This window comes from Hemibagrus wyckioides, linkage group LG03 (genome assembly GCF_019097595.1).
Source record: "Hemibagrus wyckioides isolate EC202008001 linkage group LG03, SWU_Hwy_1.0, whole genome shotgun sequence".
Classification (NCBI taxonomy): domain Eukaryota; kingdom Metazoa; phylum Chordata; class Actinopteri; order Siluriformes; family Bagridae; genus Hemibagrus; species Hemibagrus wyckioides.
The window spans coordinates 23,374,531-23,388,955 of record NC_080712.1 but is presented as its reverse complement, the minus strand read 5'-3'; the positions used below and the strand labels follow the sequence as shown (position 1 = coordinate 23,388,955).

The 14,425-nt window shown below is 40.8% G+C and overlaps 1 protein-coding gene across 3 annotated transcripts in view; it reads right to left on the bottom strand.

The window, feature by feature from the left end:
- The window catches only part of thada (THADA armadillo repeat containing), an 83,330-nt gene that overhangs the window by 52,090 nt on the left and 16,815 nt on the right, over positions 1 to 14,425 (bottom strand). For all 3 annotated transcript variants that reach the window (XM_058386497.1, XM_058386496.1, XM_058386498.1), the window contains exons 22-26: positions 10,299 to 10,408; positions 4,862 to 4,994; positions 3,420 to 3,542; positions 3,181 to 3,303; positions 1,673 to 1,764 (exon numbers count right to left, since the gene is read on the bottom strand). In XM_058386497.1, coding sequence (XP_058242480.1) covers positions 1,673 to 1,764; positions 3,181 to 3,303; positions 3,420 to 3,542; positions 4,862 to 4,994; positions 10,299 to 10,408 — 581 coding nt within the window. The remainder of the gene's footprint in view (positions 1 to 1,672; positions 1,765 to 3,180; positions 3,304 to 3,419; positions 3,543 to 4,861; positions 4,995 to 10,298; positions 10,409 to 14,425) is intronic.

Below are 14,425 nucleotides of genomic sequence, written 5' to 3'. Positions count from 1 at the left end.
GTCCAGTGAAAGTAAAAGAGGAGTGAAGGAACAATGTAGTGAAAGTAAAAGAGGAGTGAAGGAACGGTGCAGTGAAAGTAAAAGAGGAGTGAAGGAACGGTGCAGTGAAAGTAAAAGAGGAGTGAAGGAACGGTGCAGTGAAAGTAAAAGAGGAGTGAAGGAACGGTGCAGTGAAAGTAAAAGAGGAGTGAAGGAACGGTGCAGTGAAAGTAAAAGAGGAGTGAAGGAACGGTGCAGTAAAAGTAAAAGGAGTGAAGGAAACATGCAAGGAATGAACTTTGCAGTGAGGAAAAGAGGAGTAAAGGAACGGTGCAGTGAAGGTAAAGTGCAGGGAAGGAAACATGCAAGGAATGCGGGAAGTGAGGGAAAGTGAGGGAAAGGTGCAGTGAAGGGGAAAGATGAGTGAATGAACTGTGCAAGGATGCAGTCTTAGAAGTAATTTGACAATTTTGTTAAAAACAGAAATTCTCTGGGAATCCTGTCCATTTTTTTGACATCTTTGTGTGCATACAGGACATTTTTGAAGGACTGATACATGAACATTGAAGACAGTTCAAGGAACGGTGCAGTGAAAGTAAAAGAGGAGTGAAGGAACGGTGCAGTGAAAGTAAAAGAGGAGTGAAGGAACGGTGCAGTGAAAGTAAAAGAGGAGTGAAGGAACGGTGCAGTGAAAGTAAAAGAGGAGTGAAGGAACGGTGCAGTGAAAGTAAAAGAGGAGTGAAGGAACAGTCCAGTGAAAGTAAAAGAGGAGTGAAGGAACAATGTAGTGAAAGTAAAAGAGGAGTGAAGGAACGGTGCAGTGAAAGTAAAAGAGGAGTGAAGGAACGGTGCAGTGAAAGTAAAAGAGGAGTGAAGGAACGGTGCAGTGAAAGTAAAAGAGGAGTGAAGGAACGGTGCAGTGAAAGTAAAAGAGGAGTGAAGGAACGGTGCAGTGAAAGTAAAAGAGGAGTGAAGGAACGGTGCAGTAAAAGTAAAAGGAGTGAAGGAAACATGCAAGGAATGAACTTTGCAGTGAGGAAAAGAGGAGTAAAGGAACGGTGCAGTGAAGGTAAAGTGCAGGGAAGGAAACATGCAAGGAATGCGGGAAGTGAGGGAAAGTGAGGGAAAGGTGCAGTGAAGGGGAAAGATGAGTGAATGAACTGTGCAAGGATGCAGTCTTAGAAGTAATTTGACAATTTTGTTAAAAACAGAAATTCTCTGGGAATCCTGTCCATTTTTTTGACATCTTTGTGTGCATACAGGACATTTTTGAAGGACTGATACATGAACATTGAAGACAGTTCAAGGAACGGTGCAGTGAAAGTAAAAGAGGAGTGAAGGAACGGTGCAGTGAAAGTAAAAGAGGAGTGAAGGAACGGTGCAGTGAAAGTAAAAGAGGAGTGAAGGAACGGTGCAGTGAAAGTAAAAGAGGAGTGAAGGAACGGTGCAGTGAAGGAAACATGCAAGGAATGAACTTTGCAGTGAGGAAAAGAGGAGTAAAGGAACGGTGCAGTGAAGGTAAAGTGCAGGGAAGGAAACATGCAAGGAATGCGGGAAGTGAGGGAAAGTGAGGGAAAGGTGCAGTGAAGGGGAAAGATGAGTGAATGAACTGTGCAAGGATGCAGTCTTAGAAGTAGTCAGCAGTATGCCTTCAAGACAATGCCATATAGGCCAAACTGCACAAATGTCATACTTATTCTTCTTGGAGTGCTCATCCTTCCCTCTCTTCACGCCAAATATCCGAGTGATCAGAGTACTGAAGAGGAGAGTGGAGGAATTCCTCACCTATAGATGAGAAATGACAGTTATCACATTAAGATATTGCCTTGCCCCGATTTTCACCAAGTTACTGAAAAGACTTACATAATTTAGTGCATGATGTCATGCCAATAAAGTGCTTTACCGTTAAACAGAGAGAGAAAGTGATATGGAGAGGGAGTGATCCTTGGAAGAGGTGAAACAGAGGTGACCTAGATAAACTTTCCCCTGTCCTCACCACTTTAACTAGAAATCACTCTGCCGTGCAATCCGTGACAGAACCCATGGCTCTGATGGATTACATATCTATAGTCTAAGCTCAAGAAGCAGTCAGAAACACAAACAGGCCATTTTCCTTCAACAAAGCCCTCACGGTGCAGTCATAAGAACTGCTCCACATCAGAAGCGTGGCCCTGAATCCCGCCTGACATCACTAGCGTCATGATCTACCAAGAACAGTCGCATTATACACAGAACCCGCCAGAGTTTCGTACAGATCTGGGTCACGATATCGTGTGGGACTGTTTGGGACAGTATTCTCTTGTAGTCTTGTCACGGCTAAAAGACGCAAATGACTGCTGGGGGGCTATTTTAGAGCATTCAGAAACAAAACAAAGTGAAACTGAATTATAAATCGGGATTTCCACACTGTAGTGATATAAACCTCCAAAGATTTTTCGACTGAATTTACACCTTACAGTCTGAGCTGAACTTTAAAAAAAAAAAAAAAAAAAGAAGAAGAATGAGAGAGAGAGAGAGAGAGAGAGAGAGAGAAAAGAAAGAATGAGAGACACAGAGAAAACAGGAAGAAAGGCTGAGGGCTAGCAGAATGTAAAGATGTTAAAAATGTTTAAGGTGTGTGTGTGAGTGTGAAAGAAAGTGTGTATTCTGACATGTGTGTGAAAGTGTGTATGCTGATGCTGACACGCACGCATATGTGTGTGTGTGTGTGTGTGTGTGTGTGAGAGAGAGACATAGAGCTCATGTCCCATGGTGCACTTAATGATTAACTCGTCAGAGCTTGGAAATCAGTTACAATTCAACTTGCTGTGACTGTACAAGTGTACGTGAGAGAAAGCATGAAGAAACAGAAAGTGTGTGTGTGTGTGTGTGTGTGTGTGTGTGTGTGTGTGTGTGTGTGTGCGCGCGCGTGTGTGCATGTGTGTTTGTGGGCAGTTGCCAAACTAAAATTACTTCAGGTTTCAACTTTATGCAATAAAGTAGAAGTCAGCTGGCAAGCATCCTGTGTTTGTGTGAAGTGTAAAAAAAAAAAAAAAGGTCTGTAATGCAGTTCAGGGATTGTAATAAAATATCTGCTTATAATAATCAGAAAAATATTGCAATAGGGATAATGATAATGAATGAATGAATGAATGAATGAATGAATGAATGAATAAATAAATAAACAAACAAATAAATAAACAAACAAACAAACAAACTTACAGCCCAGATGGGGGAGGTGAAACCAAGCACTGCGGCCTGCAGTCCATCTGCCACGAAGGGCACAATGTTTTCTCCTAAACGTGTGTCCCGATATAGAGCCCTTAAAATATTCAAAGCATGGACCTGGTGACATGTAGACAAATTGTCAGTTTAGAAAGCATAGCTGTTTCATTTTCTGGGGTTTTCTTTCTTTTTTCTTTTTGTATTCGTGAGTAAAGTGGAGTGTGGATGGGTGTAACCTGTGGGACAGTGCTGCGGTCAGTAGCGCCATCGTGACTCGGCATGGCCAGCGCCGTCAGCTCTCTCATGGTCATCTTCAGCAGGCTACAGCTGGACGACTTTGGCTCAGAGGACAGCAACGCCTGTGTGAGCGTGCACACACACCAAAAGAAAATGTTTGTATGAGGATTATAGAACGTTATTAAATATTTGTGGTTGTGCTTTAGCAGAGATATTACTGTGAACGAGTACAGATAAGCAATACGTTACTCATACTGCTTCCATGGGAGTCATTCCACAATATTGCTGCAGCAAGGATGACTGAATAAAATAACTAGTGGCGATGATGAACATGGCTAGGCTCTCGTTCTCCCCGCCTCGTTATAACGTCCTCATTAATAGGCCCTATAAACCCCACACCCCTCATGCTTTCAGCTCATTAGGGTAGGGTGGGAATCTAAGAGTGATGTGATCACAACTTAAGTTTCGTGACTACTTTCCTAAACAGTCTCTTAGGAGAAAAGGAGGAAAGCATGACCAAGCTTCGAGCTGCGAGACCTGGGGGGGTGGAGCACAGGGTGTGACCCCATCCACGTCAGCCTGCCTTTTCCGGAACATGCCGCAGGAACGCACGCACTCCAGCCAGGGTATTGAATTTATCCGCCCTCTCCCTTCCTTTCGCTTTCCTGCATTCTAAATCTCACTCCATCTCCAGCGAGTGCTTCCAAGAGCTTATTCATTTCCCTTGATTTTAATAGCCAAATACTGAGCTCTCTCCAAGGGCCACTGCCTGTAGAGCAACCCAGGCAGTGACTGATAACTAGATTTTTACATAGTGACAAACATTCATGCACTTCTGAGTAGAGGATTGATCTACAAATCTCATAAGTCTCACTTATACACACTGTCTACATGAGTCATTGTAAACCCTGAGCAAAAGGAATCCTGGGTTATCTTGTTTCAGGTTTCACACTGCTCAAACTTTACCAGTAACCAGTTAACCCTGAATATTCATAATCTGCACATTCCTGAAGCCTTCTTATTTGCACAGTTGCACTGTCAACAAAAATGGCCGGATAAATACAGCACATGACTGCTTTAAATAATAGCTCGGGTCACACTTTTGCATCAGTGACCTTCGGCTCAATCTTACTCACAATTTCTCAGTCAGTTTCTTAAATGCTCAGTTATTTCTGACTGGGTCATCTAGATTGTCCTGAACAGGGTTTTCTGATCATAAAGTAGACAAAAAAAAGCGTTTTCATTCACCATTTGACAAGTTTTTGATGGGGTGTCTGTTGCTAAGCAACCAGCCTTAACATTCTCACACTGCATCGTTTCACACTATTCACACCAAGGTTTCGTAACCTGGCTTCTACATAACAAGCGTGTAACGTTCCTCTAACCAAGATATCGAAAGATAACCCGGGTTTAAGTGAGAGTGAAAAGCACTAACAGTTACCTGGATGTAAAATGGAATTCCAGCACTGCGGCGTGTGGCACATAATTTAGAAGAAGGGTCACTGCCCTTCACCTCTTCAAGAACCTCCTTTAGCCACTGGGCTGGAAGCTGCTGTAAACTGGTGCTTCCACTCCTAAAACAAAAACAGAGAATTAAAACATTTTTATAGTCACATTTACATTTAAGGTATTTGGCAGACGACCTTATCCAGAGCTACTTAGTTTGATGTTGAAGGATGGACTGCGGGGCATTACTTGCACCTGAGTGAATAATTGAATTGCATGCATCAGTGTATTTTTATTTACTGTGCTACTATCTCTACTGTTATTTTGGCCTTTTCATGGCAGCTGTTTTGCTCTCAACTGTGGCAGGATGTTTGTTTTGCTACGACTTCTCTAAAGATTATTATTATTTTTTTTGTTTGTTTTTGTTATTTTTTGTGTGAGGGTGTTTTTGTTATTTTTGTTTTATTATTGGTTAACTAGGTCACAAATTGGTGAGAATACAAGTAAATACTATAGATATTTTTTTATTATTATATTTTTTTTAAATAAGTGATGATTATAGTATTTCAGGAGAAGGTAGGTCACCACTTCAATCTCATTTACGTTCACTACAATATATTTTCCTGTTAAGACTGATTCACACATATGTTGAGAACACCTTTTTAAAAATTATTATTATTATTATTATTATTATTATTTTTATATTAAGGCTTGAAATTACAATTCTGTGGTTTTAAGACATTTAAGACATCAGTGTATTCAATTGCATATACCTAACATTTTTGTTTAAAAATAAATAAATAAATAAATAAATAAATAAATAAATAAATAAATAAATAAATAAATAAATAAATAAATAAATAGAAACATTAATTTTTTTGTTTGGTGCAAGTTTGAGACACTCACAATGTGAAAAGAAATAAATCCTCCCTGCCAAACACTTGATGTTCCAACTGCATATTCTTGGGTTAGTAAATGTGGCCTTCCCTCTGCTATTCAGACCACAGGTTTTCAACAGGGTTCAAATCTCAGGACTGAGATGACCATCATCACTTCTGTGTCCTGTAGAACATTTCTGTGTGGATTTGGTTACATGTTTGGGGTGAAAATCTTGCTGAACCATATACAGCAAAGTTATAACCTCCTGGCAGATGCGAACAGGAGAAAATATCACAATACCATGAATAATTTCAATTCCAAGAAATTTCCCCACTTAGGGCCAGCCATCAAAACAGCTCTAAAACCTTACTGAAAGATTTTTTCAAATTCAATTTTTCAGACATACAGACAGACTAAAAGTTAACCAAAGGAGGACAGAAAGACAGTTAACTAAAACAGACAGACAGAGACAGATAAATAGACAGAAAGATAGACAGACAGATATCTAAAACAGACAGACAGACAGAAAGTTAACCAAAATTGAAAAAGAGAGACAAACAGTTAACTAAATCAGACACACACACAAATACAAAGTTACCTAAAAGAGACAGATAAATAAAATAATCAGACAGGCACTTAACTAAAATTAACACACAGAGAGACAAACAGTTCACTAAAACAGACAAAGAGACAGATAGACAGACAGACAGAAAGAATCACAATCATTGCCATTCAGCACAATTTCTCATATATAATGTCTCGCAGAGTTCTCTACTGCTAGGCTAGTTTCTGAAACAACTCCCACACGGTCCAGCAGAGTGACACGAGCCAGTCGAGGTCATCTGTACACTTCAGTTTCAGTTAACTGTAACTTTACATTCTGCACCAGGCTCTACGTTTGCATTGAGCTTTCATTTCCATTTCCATTTGCTGGTTTATTAAATATAATATGCAAACATCTGTAGTGATTTTAAGGTTTGTTAATCCAGGGAGATGCTAGAACTTTCACCAAGATTAAAACTGAACTGTAAGCAGAGCACACACTAATATTTTAGCTCATTTCTTTTTCTCTACATTACGTCAAACACAAACACGTGCGCTGCCCCCAAGACGAGGGAAAGTTTAATTGCAGTGGACGGATGATATATTAACGAAGCTTTTTTTCCCTCTTCTGGTGGTTAACCGAATATCCGTTCGTTAACTGTAAGGGGATATTCGAATATTAAAATTAGGATGGACAAGCTTAATCAGAAAAAACAACATGATACAATGATGTCATACATCTGAGAATAATCTGTCTTTAAACTTATACTTTACAGAGACCTAAAGACACAGAGTATGTTGCTGGTCCTAGTTTAAAGATGGTTTAAAGCTGCTTTCCAATAGGCATACAGCAAAAATAAATAAATAATAAAGTAAAATAAAAAAATAAAAAATATAATACAAAAAATGATAATTAATAATTTTATTTATTATTATTATTTTTATTTATTTTAAATTATAATAATATTAATTTATACATAAAGTAAAGCCTTCTAGACATTTAACTGGATTTCTTCTGGATCTTTTAGTTCTAACAGTCTAGAGCAACAATGGACAGATCTCATCCATGTGTTTAACATTTTAACACCTCCATGCTGCTGCTGTTAGCGTCAGCCGTGACGATCCGTAAACATTTCACACGTCGACATGGAAACATGCCTTCCAGGGATGGACTGGCACTGACCTGCCCTCTAGCATGTGTTGCTTTTAACCTTCACAATGTACGAAAGATACGCAAACGATCACAGGGATACTGTTATGTGTTAAATATAACCCAGGCCTAAGAGCTTAATCCAGTAAGCCGTTTCCCAGGAACTTGTATACAGAAAATAAAGAAAAAATTATCTTGATTTAAAGAGCAAAAATAAATAAATAAATAAAAATTCGGACGGTCCTGAGTCACCCTGACAACCATGTAAATAGTATTTCACAGTCGGTGTGATGTCAGAGGTGTCGGGTCAGAAGGATGGCCGGAAATGTCATTACTCATGATTATTCACGCATCATGTAGCAGTTCAGGCATGTAAAACATCATCGTTACCATGAAAGAAATTTGACTACTTTGTGTTTTGTAGGAAGTCAAGAACATGAGAAAAGCTATGAATGAAATTTGTTTGTTTATTGAACTGATTGCTATTGATTCATCAATTTTCTGTACTGTTTATCCTGAACAGGATCTCAGCAAGCCTTAAGCCTATTCCAGAGGACTCAATAAGGTAGGGGTCATCACAGAGTGACCACCCCATCACATAATTTAGAGACGCCTTTCATGTCTTTGGACTGCAGGAGGAAACCAGAGCAGAGTATGAAAGAGGAAGAGATCCCCAAAGCATGGGTAGAACCCAGCCCTGAAGTGTGAGGCAACAGTGTGTCAATTAACAAGTAACAAGTCGTATATGTTCTAGTGAAAGATTCTACAGGGATTTCTTCAGAGATTTTACTGAAATCCTGATAAGAATCTGTTCACCTACAAAACCTATCATATGAGCAGTTACCCCTTGACACCTTGCTGTCTGATGAGTCACATACACTGACATCTACCTGGAAGATAGTGACTTAAAGACAAGCTCTTGCCTCTGGTACTGACTAACTGTGAAAGTCACGCTGACAAGGAGAATAAAATCATTTTATTCTACTAGAAACTTCTACTAAAAACCTTTTTTTCTTGTACTGCACCACACTCCCTCTGATCTTCTAGCATTGCTCAAACATCTCTCAGGTAAGAGGTAGGTATACATCTAGACTCTTCTCTGTTCTGGCACTGAGGTGTTGGAATGAACTTTCTCTAGATGTCCGAACAGCTGAGTCACTGGCAGCTGGATGAAGACCTATCCACTTCAATCACTATGGGCAGTGGTGGTTCAAGTGGTTAAGGCTCTGGGTTGTTGATCAGAGGATCGGGGTTCAAGCCCCAGCACCACCAAGCTCCACTGTTGGGCAAGTGGGCAAGGCCCTTAACCCTCCCTGCTCCAGGGGTGCTGCCCCTGCGCTCTGACCCCAACTTCCTTATCTGGGATACGTGAAGAAAAGAACCTTCTATAATCTTACACTCTCGACTTTCAAGTAGTATGAGGTTTAGAATAAAGGTGAAATGTGTGCAGGACATTTGAGGCTGTTCAAGAGCACAAAATAAGGTCATAATACACCCAAATCTAGATCTTGATATACAATCTAAATATTTAGATTTTAGTATTTGTTCATAGAGTACTGTAATATTAAATATCTTTCTCTTGGAAACAATGAAAAACACACACACACACACACACACACACAGGCGCCTGCAGTGTGTGTAAGGCCTGCTGCACAAGCAGAGACAGCAGTGAGGAATGCAGGCCTCTTGTTATAAAAAGTGCTGCTATTATACTAAGAGCACTGGACCAAGCAGTCCAGATCAAACATCCCAGCCACTGCACACTAACCACACCACACAGAACACACACACACAAACGTTCACACACACGCTCACACACATTCACACAAACGTTTACACACACGCTCACACAAAGGTTCACACAAACACTCACACATGCACACACACATACACACCACCCAGGACACCAAGACTACCTCCAAAAAGCAGTCGTTAAAAAACCCTGCAATCAACAGTTCATAAGGCGGTACACCGAGACGCTCACTCCACATCTGTAACATCACCTTTCAGTCAGCAGCTCAGTGAAGCCTCTGCGCCATGCAAACATACTGTGTGATCATCTCCTCAACTAAAAGCTAAAACTGGGCATAAAATTAAAAACCTCTCAAGGTTCTTTATTTTGATTTCTAAGGGTGTTTTCTAAAATTTCATTTTCTTGAGGAAGTCATAACATTCCATAAGACGAAATGGGCTGTAGTTCAGAATGATACAGCCTCCAGCAATGTGCATAGTGGAAGAAGGTTCTCTTCACTCTTGCGCTGCTTGGGATGGTGTGCAGTAAAGAAGAGATCAACTATAACAGGACATAGCTCAGATGAAATTTGGGAGGCAATCAAGGCGTACTCACACATCATGAAATAGCGAATTCAAATAGAATGAAATACAGGGGAAAGAAATGAAAAAGCCAGAAATGACAAAGCTTTAACGATACGTAGGAGCTCGAGCAGCCGCCCTGGAGTCCCGTTTGTGTCACTTCAGCAGTCTCGAGGAAGTTCATTTCCTCAACCACTGCACAGAGCTGCATTCCAACAGACATTAAAGCGCAGCTCTCCAGATGTGGACACTTTTTTTTTTAAACTCCATGATCTTTGGGAGAGCTTCAGGTATGTGCACAGCTGCCAAGGACAACAGTCGAAGTTGTGCCGAAAAATTCCTTATTCAGTTAGTTTGGAGAAAGCAGAGGTGGTGCAAGAGGCCTCTGAAATCAACACAACTTCCTGGAGGTTAATCATTACTGAGAGAGGAGTTTCGGGAGGTTATATAAGAACAGCTCTTGGACTTTGGGGAGTTACTGCTGGTTAGCGTTTGACGGTTAGATATTGTGTCTGCCCCGGTTGCATAATGCGGCTATCGATCTTACCTGCACAGCATCTCTGTCAGGCGGACAAATCCCACGTAGGCCAGCTCGAAAGCTCCTCTGTGCCGAGACTGAAGCAGCTGCTCACGAAAATACCGTCCTACGCCCTCCACCTGTGAGACGTGACGGGGAGAAAGGAGAAATAAAAAGGCTGATCAAATCATATTGTGTAACATGTTTTAATCCCTTCAAAATAAACCATCTTAGTCATACATTCAGATGAGCATCACTTTAAACAGCTCATTAGAATTTTCCTGGAAGCGTGATGAATAATTTTGTGATGAATTAAAAATTCTCAAGCTCCCGAGAAACAGGAAAGGGTAAACCAGGCAGCAGCTTCGGACGGAGCCTTCATTAAGTTAAAATAGTTCAATTTAATATAGAAGCAGATGAAGACTTTAGTGAAAATGTTTGTGTAAATCATGGTGGTGAAACATTTTATAGAAGAAGTGTGCCATCTGAGGGAATGTAGTGCAGAGTGAAGCCCCTCCTGACAGCCAGTGAGATCGTGGTTAAAGTCTTTGGTCTGTAGTGACTCTGGAATGGCTATTTACATCGTGCTCCAAACAACCGTTAAAGCGCTTCAGCTCAAACGGGACTTTATTTAGTCTGACGCTTCCTGTTTGCCCGTTCTGCTGTTCTTTTTTTTTTTTTTTTTATATTCCCCTTCTCTTTCGCTCCACGTGCACATAGAAATTTCCCAATTCTTTCCGCAGCTGGCTAATTACATGCTCGGCAACCTAAATCGCGGATTTTCCTCTGCGTCTGGCCACCACAAGACTTAGCGCCCAATCAGTTAATGCCATTGTTTGCTTGTTATTTTTGAATCCATTGACTCAGGTCTTAGGGGATTATGCATCTCCCCTCAAGTAAGGACTGAAAGGGAAAGGGAGAAAATGCAAGCGCCATGGAGCGTAGCCACTCCAAAGCCTTGGAGCTAGCAGCTGACAATGAAGACATAAATCTTGCCCAAAACAAAACAACAACATGCACACTAAACTTCACAGGAACCCAACTACACTGAGCGTTATAAAGAGAGAAGCAGCAAGTCATCTCAACAATGGGTCAAAAACAGGCCTGGGACAAACATATACAGTTGGCAGCACAGAAGTGGCTTGACGGAGATTATTTGTAGGTTGAGGTTTGGTCTGAGGTTGACTGGGGTCAGTGAGTCAAAGCCAGACCTTTCAGTTTGGGAGATTCAACCAAGCCCTGTGGCCCCGTGTTCCAGAAACTGAGCATCCATCTTTAGTCACATGAGTTGCATGCTTGCAAAGCCAAAATTAACACAAACCAACTGCTTCTAAACAGAGAGCTTCAACCTTTTCAAAAACACTTAATACCTTACAAATCCAAGAGCGCCCTCTGGTTTAGCCAACTTTGGAACGCCACGAAGAGCTTTGTCAAAACTAGAGTCAGGGAGCGTCATGCTTAGCCAGAGCCCCACTGAAGCCACACAGATCCCTCTTACTAACTTCAACCGAGGTCATGTCTCAAAAACAAATGGGCAAAGGGAGATGTTCTGGAGCCAAAGAACAGCAGGAGGAAATAAGGTTCATGCAAGGTTCCTACATGGTGGTCTACCCAAAAGGAAACTGGCAGAGTGCTGGGTTTGTCAAAGTCGTGCCACGCGCCATCTCTCACAGAACCGGGATAGCAGGGGAGCATCGCGGAATGGTTTAGCGCATGGTTAATTTACTCTTTCCCTCTCAAAGGCGATGAAAAATGAGGAATTATACACAGTCATGATGTGACTAACTGTTTGCAGTTGTCATGGCGCCTCGGCGGCACGGAAACATCTGCTGCGTTGCTTCAGCGACGGAGGACCATAACAGGACGCAAGAGACTAAAGACATAGCACACACACACAACCTCCCGAAGAGGAGCTTCACTGTCATAAACACACACACAAACACACACACACACTTTATTGACCTTCCAAAGAAGGGTGGCCTGGCAAAAGACATCAGTGGTACGCGGCAGCGGACGGTTCAGCCGTGTGTCACCGCACGCACAAATACACTCGATCCATTTGGATTGGACCAGCAACATTAGATCACCCATTTACATAACATGTAGAAACGCTGTGGTAACCACAGCACTGACATCACCAAATTATTCCACTCCATCTGCTGAAGTGGTGAGGTCATTCGCCAAGCCTATGTGGTCAATTACAACTCAAATAACACCAATGGCTACAGTTAATAACTGAATAATCGATTAATAATAATCAGGCAGAATATATGACAGAGGGAAAGACAAAAGATATCTGGACAAAGTGGCTAATCTGTTTAACAAATTTATTTATTTATTAACAACTGCAAGTTTCTAAATCTGGTAGATAGATGAAAGAAAATTCTTCCAGTTGCCTTCTGTTTAATCAACACATTTATTAGAGCTGACTGAAAAACTGGAAAAATATTCTGAACCAATGTTGACAAGGCTCAAGTTTCTTGTCATGGCAACAAATCTGACCACATCTATCGATCTTTTAGTAAAGAACAAACATATATACCGCTAAGTTTCCAGAAGTTTCTGAAAGTCTGATTTTCTTCGTACAAACATGGGTATGATCATCACTTGTAACGTTCTTGATGCAGCTAGTTTGCAGGTAGTGATGCCTACAAACCTCCATATAACTCTGGGTAAAATCTGAAAGTTAGAAGACACTTCTGTGCAAAGAAAAATATCTATTAACATGCTACATTCAATTCAATTTATTTCTATAGAGCTTTTAAGGATGAACATTGTCTCAAAGCAGCTTTACAGACGTACAGAAACATAGAAAAATTGATAAAGTTAAGTTACTATTTAAACATACATTTACACATACAGTGTTTTTATCTCTGCAAGCCTCCAGTCTCTGTACTATGAAGTGGTCAGTAGGCATTCATACTACTGGTTGCCATGGTAATAACATTTATCTGTGGGTGAAGCAACTAACATTCCGAATCAGTTGTCTTGCGGCTAAAATGAAACATTCTGGAGAGAGATATTTGGCGTTTGTGTATAAAATTCAGCAGTGTATATCTGCATCATATCATATGAGATGAAGGAGAAGCAGTGTGTGCTCTTTGTCAAGGATCACATGCGCTCTACTGTCTTCACTCCAAATTGGTACAGATGTCGCTGCAGCAAGTCGCTCCGTATTATCTTTAGAAAGACGTGGAGTCTGAAATGCTCAGCATTTGGTATAGTTACAGTATCAAGGAGATTCACATTGCTGTAAAATTGCATTACATGTAAAAACAAACCTACACACTAAACAAAAACTTTTCTCAAGCAGACATTTTTCCCCCCACACTATTTCTCTGGTTGTTAATCATACTCGCTCACTGGGCCACTAGAAATAAAATGAACAGCCCAGACATGAAATCTGCTTGTCCTGGGTGCTGGTGCTATTGATTTGTCCTCCTCATGTGAAATCTGCAATCAGAACCATTTAATTTGTATTGACGAAAATATGCATGAGAACACGGCACTAGACTAGATATCTGGAAATAGGTTTCTTATAATTCCAGTTATAAACCAGTCACATAAATATGAACAGTCCCAGTGGCTTTTTTTGCGTGCCAGTGCTTTTACAGGTCTGGCCTGTGCATCAGGAAGAAAACACATGGAAACTCGCACAGAAGAATAAAGGATGACATTCAACTGAGGAATCAAGTTGACGGGGCTCTTTGAGCTGCCCGAATTGGACAGCAATCTGAATACAGACAGCAGCAGTAAAATAAGTCCAGCAGTCATCTTTGAGTAGAGCCGCATTAAATTAAACCGAAGCAGACCTTCAAGCTAGGAAACTTGGACAAGGAAATGCCAGACGATCCATTCTCTAGAATTTCAGTGGTTCAGAGATCAATTCAATAATTTGTTCTTTTTTTCGAATAGGCGGTGGAAAGCCTTACAGCTAAGGCCGACTGTTAAGACAGTTAAACCTCAAGTCGTATGTTAAGAGGGATTGTGAGTGATCCAAAAAGGTGCTTCACTAGCATCCAGAACCTCATGATGTGACATAATTCATAAAACAGCTCACAATAAAGCTGCACTCAATGTTTCCAAATGACGAGGGAGATTAGACACAAGCATGAACATCGCTTACTCTTTACTTTCCTCAGTAATAAATACAGTGC